The sequence below is a fragment of the Antedon bifida genome, chromosome 2 (assembly GCF_963402885.1).
Source record: "Antedon bifida chromosome 2, ecAntBifi1.1, whole genome shotgun sequence".
NCBI classification, from domain to species: Eukaryota; Metazoa; Echinodermata; class Crinoidea; order Comatulida; family Antedonidae; genus Antedon; species Antedon bifida.
Window position 1 is genome coordinate 27,286,353 of NC_136227.1, and position 15,445 is coordinate 27,301,797.

At 31.7% G+C, this 15,445-nt stretch overlaps 1 protein-coding gene and 1 long non-coding RNA gene across 3 annotated transcripts in view; one reads left to right on the plus strand and one right to left on the minus strand.

Annotated features, from left to right (window-relative positions):
* LOC144858851 (kinesin-like protein KIF1A) overlaps positions 1–15,445 on the plus strand; it is a 65,300-nt gene that overhangs the window by 2,937 nt on the left and 46,918 nt on the right. Inside the window, exons 2-3 of one of the 2 annotated variants that reach the window (XM_078714982.1) lie at positions 5,268–5,744; positions 12,352–12,440. In XM_078714982.1, coding sequence (XP_078571108.1) covers positions 5,645–5,744; positions 12,352–12,440 — 189 coding nt within the window. In that variant the 5' untranslated portion in view covers positions 5,268–5,644. Of the gene's footprint in view, positions 1–5,253; positions 5,745–12,351; positions 12,441–15,445 lie in introns of both variants that reach the window. The other variant, XM_078714983.1, reaches the window with a different exon arrangement.
* LOC144858854 (uncharacterized) lies at positions 5,650–9,434 on the minus strand. The gene is made up of 3 exons (XR_013616672.1): positions 9,349–9,434; positions 5,964–6,119; positions 5,650–5,786 (listed from the first exon to the last, which is right to left on the minus strand). It is a non-coding gene; the product is annotated as an uncharacterized LOC144858854 (long non-coding RNA).

The following is a 15,445-nucleotide window of genomic DNA, read 5'->3' on the forward strand; positions in this document are numbered from 1 at the left end:
AAAAGAGTTATAATACAGTCAATACGAGATTTTACTTACATTCCATTCATATTACTGTTACTAATGCTTACTGACCTGTAAGTCCATTTTGTAAGGAATATCTTATTAAAAAAAGTATGGTAAATGCATTATTTAATGTATAGTAGGCCTACAACAATGGTGTGATAGACAGTTTTAGCCTATTAAAAGCACTGGACTTGAAATGGTTGTAACATCAATGGAAACTTTACCTAAGGTCATCGGTAAATTTGACCATTGTTCATACTTGGATAATTTTATGCAGTTGGTTTTAGCATGATTATACCAAAATTTAACTGATGGCGTCAAATGACTGGCATGGTGAAGGTCATCAGTTTACCTTGCGCATTCAGATTTGGGTAGGCAGTGGTCAACAAAAGTAACCATTGATCCGGTTTAATGTTACCCAATGGATTGAATTGTAGCCAGTGGTCAGATTGGACTTTCTTTGTCAATTTAGTCCACGACTCCAGTAGTTTTGAATTCTATGTAATAGCTTTTATATGTATGAAGGCTTACCTGGTTGAACATTATACAAATCTGATTCCGGCTTTTTGTTATTTGTCCTGTCACTATTATACTGTTTCAAAAGTCTGTAGTAGACTTAAATATTTAATTATGACAGTACTTCTTGATTTGTTGTTGAATTTAAGTTTTTGGTTTCTCGTTTTGACATGAGTACCATCTATGTAACAGTGTCGTTATTGCAATGAAAATTGCAGCCATATTCAAAATTAGCACCACATTGCTTTACTGAGAAAATAAATTTGTTAACCCAAATACAAGATTGGAATTTTCAATCTGCATTGAATGTCTATCACTCAGCAAGGTTCACTGGTTCTTCAGTGTTTAGCTGTTGGAGCACATGTAATGATTTGGACAAATATCCTGACTTTAGTCGGAGTGTCTTTGTCTGGTTTCCTTCGCATCTACAAACGCATCATGCACTATGAACAAGTCAACATTACATCAACAAAATTTGTCAGCAACAGTACGTAAATGAACATGTCAGGTTTGACCGACTGTCAATTCAGATCCAAGCATACACAAAATCACAATTATATTGGACAGAGTTTTTGTACTGTAGGTTCTCTGGCCAGATTATATATACTGTAGCAGTTTCAGAATCAATAGGTCTAGCCTATGGAGGGTGATCATTGAGGTTTGGATGTGTTTTTTCGATTAATATCAGTTCTGAATAGGCCTATCTATTTTTAGCTTTCTATTTTACATGAAATTTCACAAATATTAAATTAAAAACATTGGGTGAGGAGATCAGAATTGATCAATTAGAATCATTGTAATCTCCTGTATTTTCCTGGAAAAAATTTGATAGCATACCGCATAAATTTAAGGTGGTTGTTATGTAAATTTATTTTCTATTCTGTTGTTACTAATTAAATAACACACTTCATAAGCTTAGCTGACCATACTGTAAATTAAATCTCAGAATACAGTATTCCACCATAACCACCTCCTTAGATATTATTATCAGTGATGAAGTAAAGATACAGACACTAAGTCAAACCGGTATTCTACATTAATATCAATGATCTGTAACTGCGTCATGGAGGGTATTAGCCAATCAAATGCATAGAAACGAGAGAACGATGATGTCATATTGTTTGCTCGACTAATGATGAACAAATCAATCAATATGTTAAAAGCCATGAAGGTCATGCTCATACAGCAAGTAGATGTGGACGGTAAACGGCATAACGCAAGCAAACACTCGCACGCACAAACGCACCGTTTTTACTGCACTCAAAATAATATACACGGATCACATTTTTCAATTTTGTTAATATTTCTATATTTGTATGGATTATGTGTGATGATAATTTAGATGGAATATGTTCATAAGGTAAATATAATTAAGCCTATTAGAATAAATTATTGTACTCAGTATTCGTCTTATGAAATCTTTGAATATTTAATGAACAACTAGAAATCATTGCTCTGATGTAAAATGGTAATATAATAAACAGCTGTTTTGTATAAAGAAAGCATTATTCTTTTTAGAGGATTAAAATATTTCTTCAGTATAAAAAAGAAGAGATAAGATATTTCTAATAATATTTAATAAAATAATTAATTTCTTATTATTAAGTCTTTTTAAAAACATTAACCGAATACTGTAAAACTGAATACATTCATTAAAGTTGATTTCATAAAATAATAGATCATATAATTCCAGGATATTAATGCAAATATAAATACATGCAAAATTCTTAATTTATCTCAAAGGGATATTAATAAAGTGTAATTTCTTGTTAATGATTGATTAGTCATCTAAATCTTTAAAAAAAAAAATTTAATGAATACTGCTGTTTTAATATGATGTTGTAATTCCAGAATAATATTAAATACATTAAATACAATATTCCATACAAAAATCTTAATTTATCCCAAAACGGATAATAAAGTGCATACTAAAAATATATTAAAGATTATAAAACTTGTTTGAGTTCGTAGGTCAGGAATCAGTTAGTTATGAATGTGAGAAATTTATTTTAATAAAGGAATATTTATTAGACTAAAGCTACAGTATTTTTAAAGCTTTTTAAAAAATCAAATGTGTAAAGTATTATAATGTTTTACTACTTTATTTGTGATGTAGCTGAGCAACAAGGAAAAAAATTAGACTTGATCCAAAAGTTAATATAAATTTAAATGCGTTAATTGGCAATTCTAGTTCTTATTGTAAATTATGTACAGTACATTATTTTGTACGTGGCATCATAATTGTGCATTACATTAGATACTGTCTGTCTTTGTCTGGATTTGCAAGCCTTGTGTTTATTTGCTATGGGATTTACATTAATTGACAAGCATTTTAGTTTATTGATCAATTAAATTATTCATAAACAAAGAGACAGTATTTTAGTGTGTTCGGTTTAACTTTTTGCTTGAAATTAAAATAAGTAATGGTAATTTTAAATAATTAGTCTAGAAATTTCACGGGCTAAAAAATGTTTAAATGAAAAAAAATAAATTAATTTATACACACTGATGTCCACTACATTGTTTGCGCCAAGATTGTAAAAAAAAAAACAAAACTTTTTTTTATAGATTTTTCGCAAACCTGAAGGAAAAAGTACTACAGTAAATGCAATATTGGATACTCAAATGGTAATCAGTTAAAATCATTGTCTATTTCATGCCCAACTTACCTGGATAAACCAATGTAGGCATTTTCCTCACTGTCTTGGAGGGGTGTCCACAGTTTTTGAATTACATTGTTTCCTCAGAAGGAAAAGGCATAGATATGTCGGTTTATCCAGGTAAGCGTATTGCAGCTACGCATATGTTACCTTGTTTCAATTAAGAATTATGAAAATCTCAAATATCCCAAACTCCACATTCTAATCACATGTTTAGACACATCTTGGTCTTTGTATTATTTGTTCACACTTTTTAAAAAGCAAATTATAATGTTTCGTGAAGCACATTACGACCTTTAAATGACCTACTTAGTTTGATCATATGGTTGTTTCTAATGACGCACACATTACAGAAAATGACCGTAATCATTTACGTACATGTTTAGTACACATACTAATTGTCGCGTTAATCACATTGCCTACAAGTTTAATGATACATTACTCATTATGATCCAACATTATATAAAATGTTTTCAATAATAATTGGTAGCATTTCAGTGCAAATTCACAATTCAATTAAGTGGATTATCTTTTAATAGATGGTGTATTTCTACTATAATAAAAGGAAAACAACACATTTTTTTGTGAGAGTGTTTTTCATGAAAAGAAGAAAAAGTGGATTGAATGTAGGTGATTGTGATTCAACTTGGTTTGGAGAAAGACTGACTAGATTTCTCATGATATTTTATTTCCAATTCAGGCAGTTGAAAAAGTAATAGTAGGGCCTAGTTAAAGAAGAAAAAGGCAGCCACAAAACAGCACAAATAGCACACTACGATTCTGAAACAAATAGATTGCTTTCCTTATATCGTATGCTAATGATATGTTGAAACTACGCTGCTGTAATGTAAGAAAGTGAAAGTACAGTACTTAGGACTCGTCCTAAATCTGGACACCCTCGTGTGGCTCAAACTGTCTTGTTTTTTGGAACATCTAGTCATGAATTCCTTTATCTTGATCCCTTGTCTAGTCAGAATTTATTTATTTTTTAAGAATTAAAACTACACCTAATGTTATAACACATTGTAGAGCTGTTTAAATTCATGAATACATTTTCACTTTTGATAAAAGAAACATTCAGAATTCAGATTGAAGCATTGATTTGAAATTGTACTATATCATTCACATATACATACTGTACAATATATTTTTACAATCATCTGATTTAAAAACCAGCTGGTTTTTTTTTTCTAAACGTAGCATGTATAATTTTTAAATATTTATAATACTGTGCTTTTATTTCTATAGATGAAAGTTAAAATCAATAAACTGTTTTACAGTTGACTCACTCTCTCCTAATAAGGGACTCTCTGAAAATCAGAAACTCTCCCAAAACCAGATTTTTCTTGACGACGAAAAAGTCCCAAATTTCTTTTTACTAATAAAAACACATTCAGACTTTCCGGAAAACATATTTGGCCAGTCCAAATTTGTCCGGTATTGGGAGAGTTAACTGAAATATGAAAATAACACTTTCTTTCAATCAGATCTTGATCACAAATGTTATTCAATATGCATATTATACTGTAGATATTTACAATATATTGCTTTTCATTGCATATTATTGCATTTATAGCTAAACTATGACTTATTTTATTAAAATTTGACTGTAATTGTATTGGGAAATCTGCCTACGGATTTGTGGAAATAATTTCAAATTTCCTGAATTCTAGCTAAAACGTGTGGGTGATTTTGTTCATTATACCTGTACACCATGTGACCTGTCTCATCAAAGGCAAAAAAAAAGATTAATTTTAAATCCAGGATTTTTTGTAATGATCAGGGGCTTTACTGTTAGCTATTGGCTATATTGACCAAATGAGAATGATAGTGTTAAAAGTCCAGTTGACGTTTACACAATTTAAAATGCTTGACAACTTTTACCTTTTTTTGCATGTCTGACCTATTTTGCTGAACAAATTTATTCAATTATATTGTGATTTAATTAACATTCAGTTCAGTAGTGATCATACTGTACAGTGTATTAATTATTTCATAATTATTGAGCCATAATAATAAATTATTTCAACCTAATTAATAGAAATGTACTTTTCTTTTCTTTTTTCCTCAGTTGAATGCACCAAGAATTACCAACAATTTTAAACATTGAAGAACTTAAAGAAGAAACAAACTTTTATTCGCACTACAGTACAAGAAACCAAAAGAGTATTTTCATTTCACCGAATATAAAATCGCATTTTATTTACTCAGGAGTACATAATCTTATAAAATCATCATTTTAAAATTGATCAATGATCTTTATAAACTGATTTTAACTATGGAATTGTGCTGAAAACCGTCTTCGATATATGCCGCATATCATGATTTTAATAGCAATATTTTTACAAAGGACCAAACATTAAGATGTTCTCAATTACACTACAATAATTCTGTAAATAATTGTCTTTGTATACAGTAATTTTGTGAATTTACAATAGCCGCAAATTATAAAAAGAAGCAAAATGTCGTCCGTTAAAGTTGCTGTGAGAGTTCGACCTTTCAACTCGCGTGAGAAAGGGAAAAAGTCTGTATGCATCATCTCCATGACAGGCTGCACAACTAGTAAGTTCCTTTGTTACTTTAATAATTCAATCTTCAATTTTTCTAAAAATTAAAATTCATAATAAATATATATATATATACTGTCAATTCAAGCAAATGTATTGTGCAGGTCTTTTTCCACATATGAATAGGAAAGAAGTAGTAAATTTAGCATAATGTACCAAAATTCGATGAAAATAAATGCAACTGTAGGTCTACTGTGTTCGATACCATGCTTACCTCCAGGATAAATGGTCAACATCTCTCTGAAAAGAGGACGCACAATTGAAGAAAATCTGTTGAGCACCCCTGTCAGATAATGGTAGATCTGTTTCTGCTGCAAGGTTGCTTGAAAATAAATTGATACAATTTTGATATTCCATATCAATTGCATTTCTGCAAAAAACGTTTAAGATGTATTCAGATGGTGGTCATGACGTTAGCGAGTCAAATAGCCGAGCGGTTATGGTAGGAGCGCCGTTTACCATACCTAAAGAGCCAACAACATCGGCAAGGGTTAAGGCTGACTCACTCCTAGTTCTGGTGGTCTTCTCGGATAAGGACTATAAACCGTAGGTCCAGTGTACACAGTTATAACCTGTGTGTACTTCAAAGAACCCAGTTCATTATTCGAGAAGAGTAGGGAGTTACCTCTGTGAACTTGTTCACAAAATAGGGGGATTACCACCTACTGTATCTGATAGGAAAGTGATAAATTTACTATTGGTAATCCTTGGCCACATTTGCCTAAAGACATAAAATAAAACTAGATCTTAACTCGTCACTTGAGGACGAGTTTGGTTATCCGCCCGCAACAAACGTATCTTGCGCATTCAAGTACTTTTCCAAAAAGTAGCCTATTCGAAAATAAAACTCCCTTTCAGTGTAATAAGCAAATAAATCCTTTTATTTAATTATTTTCCCGTGACGGGATTCGATCCCGGTACCTCTGATACCAAAGTCGGTTGCACTACACATCGAGCCATATGAGCACCTGCTGAAGAAAATCCGAAGAACAATTACTCGTTCATTCGGTATGTCGTGAACACCTCGATGCAAGTTGATTATTACCTATCAAACTAAATCATAATTTTTACTATAATGAAATCTTCACACATTTTAAACAGTAACATATTATGAAAGTTCATGCTTTCAAGTTTTATATATTAAAATGTGAAGTAAAAAGATAAACGTTATGTTTATTGTTTTGCTCTTTGAAAATGTTAGTGTTTGTTTGATGATCAAAATTTCAAAAATTATATTTAATATGCACATAATGTAGCCATCAAACACGTTTTAGCATTCAAGACTATAATAAATCAGACCTATGATTCATACACTGCAAGAAAATAAAATAAAAAATGGGGGTAACCTTGCATTCTGATGAACTGTATCGTTTTTAAAAGTAGACATATTTTGCAACATTTTCACAATTATTAGACATTTTACGTGCGCAACCAGTCATGTTTAACGTGCTCGTGTAACGCCATTTCCAGTTGAATAGTGAATAAAATAACGCAAAATTGTTAACTGAAGTTTGAAAAACACAGTCTATGCAAAATAAAGGCTCATACGCGTTCCCTGCGCCGTGCGCGCGTGAAAATGTGCGCATCTGGTGGGAATTTTTTAAACGCTTAAAATGACCTGAAACGTGCGCTAATTTAATCAGAAAATGATTTGAAGCATTTTAAAATTTCAAACGCCGTTTACGCGCGCACTTTCTAATGTTACAAAATTCGGTAGCAATAAAACAGTTTACAATTGATGTGAAGCAACCGTGGCTGAAAATTTCGTTAAAAAATATTTATTTGTTTCAAAGTTATGATCAATTTAAGAATTTCAGAAATTCGCGCGTAACTTACGCTACGTGGCTCTGACAGCGTCCAAAAGCTTCGCAGTACAACTTCAGTTAAATGTCTAAATGTTTAGAAAGTTACAAAATGTTATGTTAACACGTTGCAGAGAAACAGCGTGCACAAAATCTGAGAAAGAAAGAAGAATAATAAAAAAAAGTAACACTACAATTCCAAGGGCTTATCCGCTTGAGGCGGATAACCAATAAATAAATGGTGGTTGATGCAAAGTCAACTACGGTCAATCAAAAAAAAAGAAATTTTCTTCCAAAAAAAATTGATAGTATTTTAGCCATTCGGTTATTTGAATTTTCTTTTCTTTACTTCTATCGAAAAATTGTTGTCTGTCCACACAGGTTTTGCTTATTTTCTCTCAGTAGGAACAGGCCCTTGTAGATCTTTGCTGGTAGTCAATCTTATTAAACCCATGGGATTCAGACCTCCATATGAGATGTTATTGATAGTGGCATCTAACATCTTACTGATACATTTGTAATCGTGTATCTCAGCAGGATCTTGTCAGGCACCGATGCCATCAGCAGATAAAACTCCAAGCCTAAAGCTTGTCTCTTAATAAACCTTACAAAAATAAAGCAATCAACTCAGGCCCGTAACCAGGGGGGGATCGGGGGGATCGTACGATCCCCCCCGCTGAACAGCGAGTTCCGCTTGGCCTCCCACTTTTTTTTTGCTGGGCATACTAACACAACACGACGATTGTTCACTACAGGCCTAGTCAAGCATTAATAAATTTAATTAATATATATATATATATTTTAACTAAAATATAAAAACCTAACACTAAAATTTACAAGATAAGTTCTATTTGATAACTGCTGAACATCGTGGTTCTGGAGCTAGCGAGCTGTACACAGAGCATAGTTGTTTGCTTGACATAACAGGGTATTCCCCTACACAGGTCTCCGCGTGCGTGTGACGTGCCCAGCCAGCTGCTTGATAGAGAAAGGAAAGGAGGAGGGATCTAGCCTAATTTCGGTCGGCAAGAGAATGCCGTCCTCTGACAATATAAGGTCGGCAATTGAAATTTGTGGGCTGGTAATTACACCAACTTATAGTTCATAAACAAAAGAGAATAGCCGGAAATGCGATTTGCGGCCATAGGCCTATAGAGAAAAAAAATTCGAGGGTATGGTTCCAGTGGCGGATCTAGCGGGGGCGTATGGGGCGTAAAGTACAGGCAAGTTGTTAGCTTGCATTTGGTACCCTAGGTAAGTATCAGCTGCATGTTCCACATGTCGTAATTTGCGAGCTTTAGAGTGTTTGGTAAATGACATTATGAGATGTTTGTAAATCGTTTTAAACGACTTACAATGCGCTAGAACGTCAAAATTTCCAGGGGCCGTCGGCCCCTGGACCCCGACCAGGGGGCCCTTGGCGGCCCCCTGGCCCCCAGCCAATGTTTGCTCGCTTCGCTCGCAAAGCTACGCCACCCCTATTTCAATATCCTGGATCCGCCCCTGGCTTCCACTAAAGAACTTAACGATCCACCCCGCCGTCAAACCTGGTTACGGCCCTGCAACTGCTGTAGGCCTACAGCAGTATTGCCTGAGCTACTTTTTAACAGATGTACACAGTATCATGTAGGGCTAGCATTTATTGCACATTAATATAAAATGTCTACCTTTGATATCTTGTAGGCCTACGTAGAAATAAGCTCTCTGGTTTTATACAGTGGAGGGATACAGTACTGTATTAGTATCCCAGTGAAGTCAATATCTGTATAACCAATAATATTCTTTAAAATACATTACCTTTTTTGAGAATCATGTCCTGAATTTCTTATATTGTTCCTGATTCAAGAACCTTTTCACATGTGTTTAGCGATAATAATCATCTTCAACCCTATATGGCATACTGTAGTATATTGAGAGATTATTAGAAGGTTAAAGTTTAGGAGTTTGGTGCTATGGTATGAGGCTGTTGCAGTCAGCAGACACTATATTGCAGGATGTTTATTGTCGCTTGACATGATACCAAACAAGAATTAACTGCATATTGATCAGTGATAAAAAGAATAATATTTTTAATAGAAAATAAAAACTTTGGAAAAAATTCTTGAAATTTTTTTGTAAACTTCTATTATTTCTTAAAGAAGTAATGATTTAATGTTTAGCAAACCGTAAAGTCCATCATAACATTTTCACTTTAACTCAGCTTGAGAATTTTATAATGTTTCACAATTCATAATAACCTATATTAGACCTCAAGAACAAATTAAGCCTCTTGAGAATGTTTTTGCAATATAAAGATTGCAATAAACTACATATTTTATTTAAAACGTCAAGTTATCGATTTCGGAAATGTAAGTTTTTCTCAAAAATGTATGATTCACTATAAAAAATTCATGTGGTAGATAAAAAATGTCTTTTATTTCTTTATAGCATTTTACTGTATTATTATTTTCTGATGGAATATTAAATAAAGAAGGAAGAGAACAGTTTAGGTGCTAAAAATGTAATTTCTGTTATTATAGCTGACCATTAAAAAGATCTGGTATACCATAACAATATTTGAATAGAAGTATTAAGATATTTAAGCAATTACAAAATACGTTTTGTAATTTTAATTTTTGGTAATTACAATTTATATGCTATATAATGATGGATGCTTTGTTCGTACAGTACCTGTTTAGTTTAAAATATATAATTCATACAGTGTATAATCATACGCTGTATTTTGTACTGTGAACTATTTTATTCTGTGGGAAATAATACTAGAATACCTTGCGTTCATGTACAGTGTAAATGAAGTTATATTGAGCATATTGAAACTTATGGTGCTCCATCTTTAGCATTCTTCCCCACAGCGTATTATATCGAACAAACATTACACACTGAGAAAGTCAACGCGTCTGCCCTGTCATGTACTTGAGAGATGATATCAGTATGTTGGTAATGGCTCTCGGTAAAGATGAGATTTCTTTGTTTACATCCTACTGGCTATATTAGAATAATACTAGAACCAGAATAGAACATAGGCATTAATACAAGCCTGCTGAGTACCAATCCACTATGCCACATAAAGGATCTTCTGTCTGGCCCATACTATTTTAAAAAATGAACATTTTTCATATTAAAAGCTATTGAACAAAATTAAAAATGTCACAAGGATACCATTTCTACAAAAATAATTTCCTAATTTAAAAAAATTTAAGTTATTAATGAATATTTGCTCAATTTCTGTGCATACAAAACATAATTATATTGATTTTTATATTTTATTTCCAAATTAAATTACTTATATTATTTTAAAATAAGAATATTAAATGTTTGCTTAAATTTGACGATGTATACAAAACATTTTCATTGATTTTTATATAGAATGTATATTAATAAAGCTAAAATACAATGAATTGGTCAAATTGACAAGGTTTCATCATGTATTAATAATATTAAATTCCAAAATGAAATAGCCAAGCTGCATATTTATCATAAATTATTATAAAATATTTTATATTAGAGTAAGTGTATTATAACATTGTTTTCGTGTTATGTTAAATAAATAAAGCGTCTTATTTTCACCTGTGCACCTAGAATGAATAATGTGATCTTGTCTTGAGCAACATTTGACCTTGAATTTATTTGATGACTTCAGTGTTGCTATGGAGACCCGATGACCATCTTCCATCATAAATGCGAAGTCTGTGAAATAACACTGTTTGTTCACAATTGGCTTTTAATAGACTAAAACGAAAATAGATTTGGAGACTTATCAACAACAATTATCAGTTGAAATTGCAGGCTTGCTTGATATTACTGTAGATTAAATAGTGTTTGAACTATAAAGCAAGTAATATCTGAAGTTTAGTAAAATATTATTCCATATTAAATTATATTTTGATTTAAATTAAATTATAAATGTAATATTTATTAAACTTACTCTCTGACATGCATCACTATTAAATCACTTAAATCTGCTAAAAGTGACATATCATTTTGTGAAATTTCAATAACAATGTATTTACCTTTTGGTTGAAATAGAATAATTTGCCTTTTAATAATGTGTTCATTGCCACAGTTAATATGGTTAAGTTTACCCCTTCCCTTCCTCTTTAACAGAAATAAACTAAACCATCTATATTAAATTTTCAATAAACCTACTGCATTAAATTATTGGTGTTATTATTGAATATATTTTGTATAATTGACTTCAAATTTGTATAATAATCTGGCAGTGAGTGCCCGAGCGGTTAAGACAATGGAAACGTAATCCATCCATTATGGTTCTGATGTTTGAATGTACAGTATCTTACCTCAGGCCTTGTCTTTTAAGGCGAGCGAGTGCGATCACTCACCTAACACACTCCTAAACTGCCCTTGAGGAGTGCGATTTATAACATGCTTAAATTTGGTAAACTTCTACACACCAAAATACAAACAGCACACCTACAGCACACCTGAATGTATTGGGGAGTGCAATTTGTAGCACACCAATAATTTACAGAAGACAAGGCCTGTTACCTTGAATTTTCCTTGAAGATTAGGACTTGAGGACTAAGCTCATTTGCCCCTTCGACGTCATAGCTGACAACTCTTAATTTACATACGGCCAAAACTTAAGTGGTGGTCTTCCCGAATAAAGACTATAAACCATACAGGTCCAATTACAGGTACACAGAATTATGCTCATGTGTACTTTAAAGAACTTAGTACATCTTTTGAGAAGTGTACTAGTTCACACAGCCACTGTTGGTGCTATTCGCTATATAAATATCATTTGACTTTCAGTTAATTTTTTTTTTTTTTACCTTTCAGCTATTGCCAATCCAAAAGAGAGGACAGAAAAAGGAAAAGAAGCCCCAAAGAGTTTCAACTTTGACTATTCATACTGGTCGCACAGTACAGTAAGTATTGAAAAGGTTCCTTCCATCAACATTGACTATTGATACTTTTTGCACAGTACAGTAATAGTATTGAAAGGGTTCCTTCAATCAACATTGACTATTGATACTTTTTGCACAGTACAGTAATAGTATTGAAAGGGTTCCTTCCATCAACATTGACTATTTATACTTTTAAGTGTTCCTTCCTTCAAGTTTCCACAGTACAGTTCTAAGTTTAAATAAACAAACATCTTGATTTTTTAAAACTGATGCAGTAGTTAATTTAAAATTTTAAAAAATGTATAGAAAAAAAAATGTTTTTCAAAATAGTGTATTAAAAAAACCAAACATAACATATCTTCGCACAAGAAATAAAGCAAAGTAGTGGAAGTCTTGTGAATAATATCAATATTACACTTGAATTTGTGAAGACAAATAATTAATTGTTACAATTATTTAGTTACTTTTTGAGATAATACAACATTAAATTTACATTCTTATAGATGTAAATACACAAATGTTCAAATGAGCAATGATTTATTATTTATTCAACAAGAATTGCAGCGTACTGTTACTTCAGGTGTTTTCAGCCAACACAATTCGTCAAGTCTTGCGGTAATTAGCATACTGTGAACAGAGATGAAGAAATTATTTGCTCAAACTGATATTTGCATAGATACGACATGAAAAGCAATGTACGTCAGAGAGCGTACATTTGATATGCCAGCATCCATTACTACAATCTTAAACACAGTAGCAATATTAGCTGTCTGTATAGAAATGATGATGAAAATAAATCTCAGTTTTGTGGGCAGCTTTGTATTATAGTATCACAAACCGAAGCAATAATTTCATAAAGTCTTTTTCTGTCTTAATTGTATAAAAGATGAAAGATTATATTTCTGTTCTTGTGTGGGTGATTCTATTGCTTTAAATATTATTTTCATAAAATAGTCAAATGGTAAAATAACAAGAGGTGGCTTAGCATTTACTGCATACATCATGTTAGTGTTTAGATAGATAGTATGCTACTATTATTTTTACGATCTTGGAATCAAATTTAGAATATTCAGTAATACTAGCGTAATTTAACTTTTTAATAATAAAAATGGATTATGATGTCTGATGGTTTACATAGTTACAGTGGACTATTATATAGTTTTATAAATAAATACTTTCCTTTATTCAGTGTTGATAATCCACTATAACAACAAAAACTTTAGAAAGGATATGTTGTAGTCCAGCTTACAAAATATTCTTTTCACTTTTGTGACTAGAACATACGACTGAAATGTTTAGTTTCCAGAAAAGACTGTCCCGAATGTAAATAGGACAAGGGACCATGATGGTTTTGGGAGAGTTTGGATTTTAAAATGATACTCTATCTTCTGTCTACTCTCGGAAAGTTGCTGAAATATCAGCTACAGGCATAAATTTCAGATGTAATTCTTAGTTTAAATGTACATAAATTAATAATGTGTTAAACCAAGAATTTAAAATGGTCAAATATACAATAAAAACCAGTCAGAATAAAAAAAAAAAATGTAATCTCAATGTTTTGAACCCTGTTAAAACTAACCATGTGAATAATCCAAGTGTGAAACAATGCTTCAAAATGTCCATGGCATTAAACATTGGTTTACATTTAACATTTAAATTTTGTCCAGTGCGAACAAGGCTTAGGCTTGCAATGAAGATTTGGAGATTTCTCTGACATTGATTGACCGACACTAATCTTTAGCTCACATCCTGTGATTGTGTTCCATGCTATCTGAATCCTACTTAAATTATATTTAAGTACTGTGATTAAGAAGGCCTGTTTATATAGCACTTTTAGCCTACCATCATGTTCAAATGATAATTTTATAAGCCAAAGTTTATTTTAGTTCAACATCCAACAGCGAGGTGCAACCACTTATAAATAAATAGACAATCATAAATGTATTATTTGAATGTACAATATTTACCCTTTCAATTGTACACATCAAGTATGCATTTTTCTAGCTTTGTGACTGTTTTTCTGTTTTGATACTTTTTATACTGGCCAGAATAAATAAATAAGTTGAGAATATAAAGAAAACAAGGGCTGCCTGAGGGGACTGGAATAAAAGAAATAAAAACAAAGGAGGCACAGGCTGGTGAATAGAGGGTGGAAAGAGTAACAGTAGAAAACAATGAAAATAGCTTGGTTGATATAAACAATTTCGGAATGGAACTAAAAAACAACTGCTCAAATGGTGGTTAATATTTAATGTAGATTTAATATAAATTAAATGTTGTTGATCATACTGTATACCTGGGAAAATGAATGAAGTCTGCTTTGTAAATGTTGTATGTCTAGCTCATAATCAGATGCAACAAGACACGTACGTACTAACAGCAGAGACAGAAATCTAGCATAATCAGAAACTTGAAAGTCTAGATTTTAAAATCAGTACCTGGTGCACATGAGAAGTTTCACTGCTCTGTTTTAAGTTTAGGCCAATTAAAACAAAATTTTCATCAAATTTTACCAAATATGTTTTTTTAATGGTCATGTAGTATAAATAAATGAAAACATTTTTGCATTTAAATTACATGATATTAACTGTCTTCACGCATATTCTGAGGAGTTTTAGAGATGACATGGACTTTAATGATCATTCTCAATACATAAGTAATTCGTAAGTAAAGCCCAATCATGAAATAAAGAAATCTTGAATATGTACTGAATTGATTGCAATAAAGTATTTTCTATTATTTTAGCAATTTTCGTATCGTAATTGTATAAACATGAAACTAAACATTTTTTTTATTCAGGCATTATATTTGGTTTGCAATAATTGACCATGCCATTATTTATAATATTTATGTTGCATTCACATATTTCAACATGCTATAAAACCAACGTTCATTGATTTATCCTATTCAATCATATCAATCATCTAATCTTACTTGCCAATTTATTAGTGTACAACTTCTATTAAATCACTTAAAATTAAAAATTAACCTTAAAAAAAAAACGTTAAAAATTAGTTATTAATGAT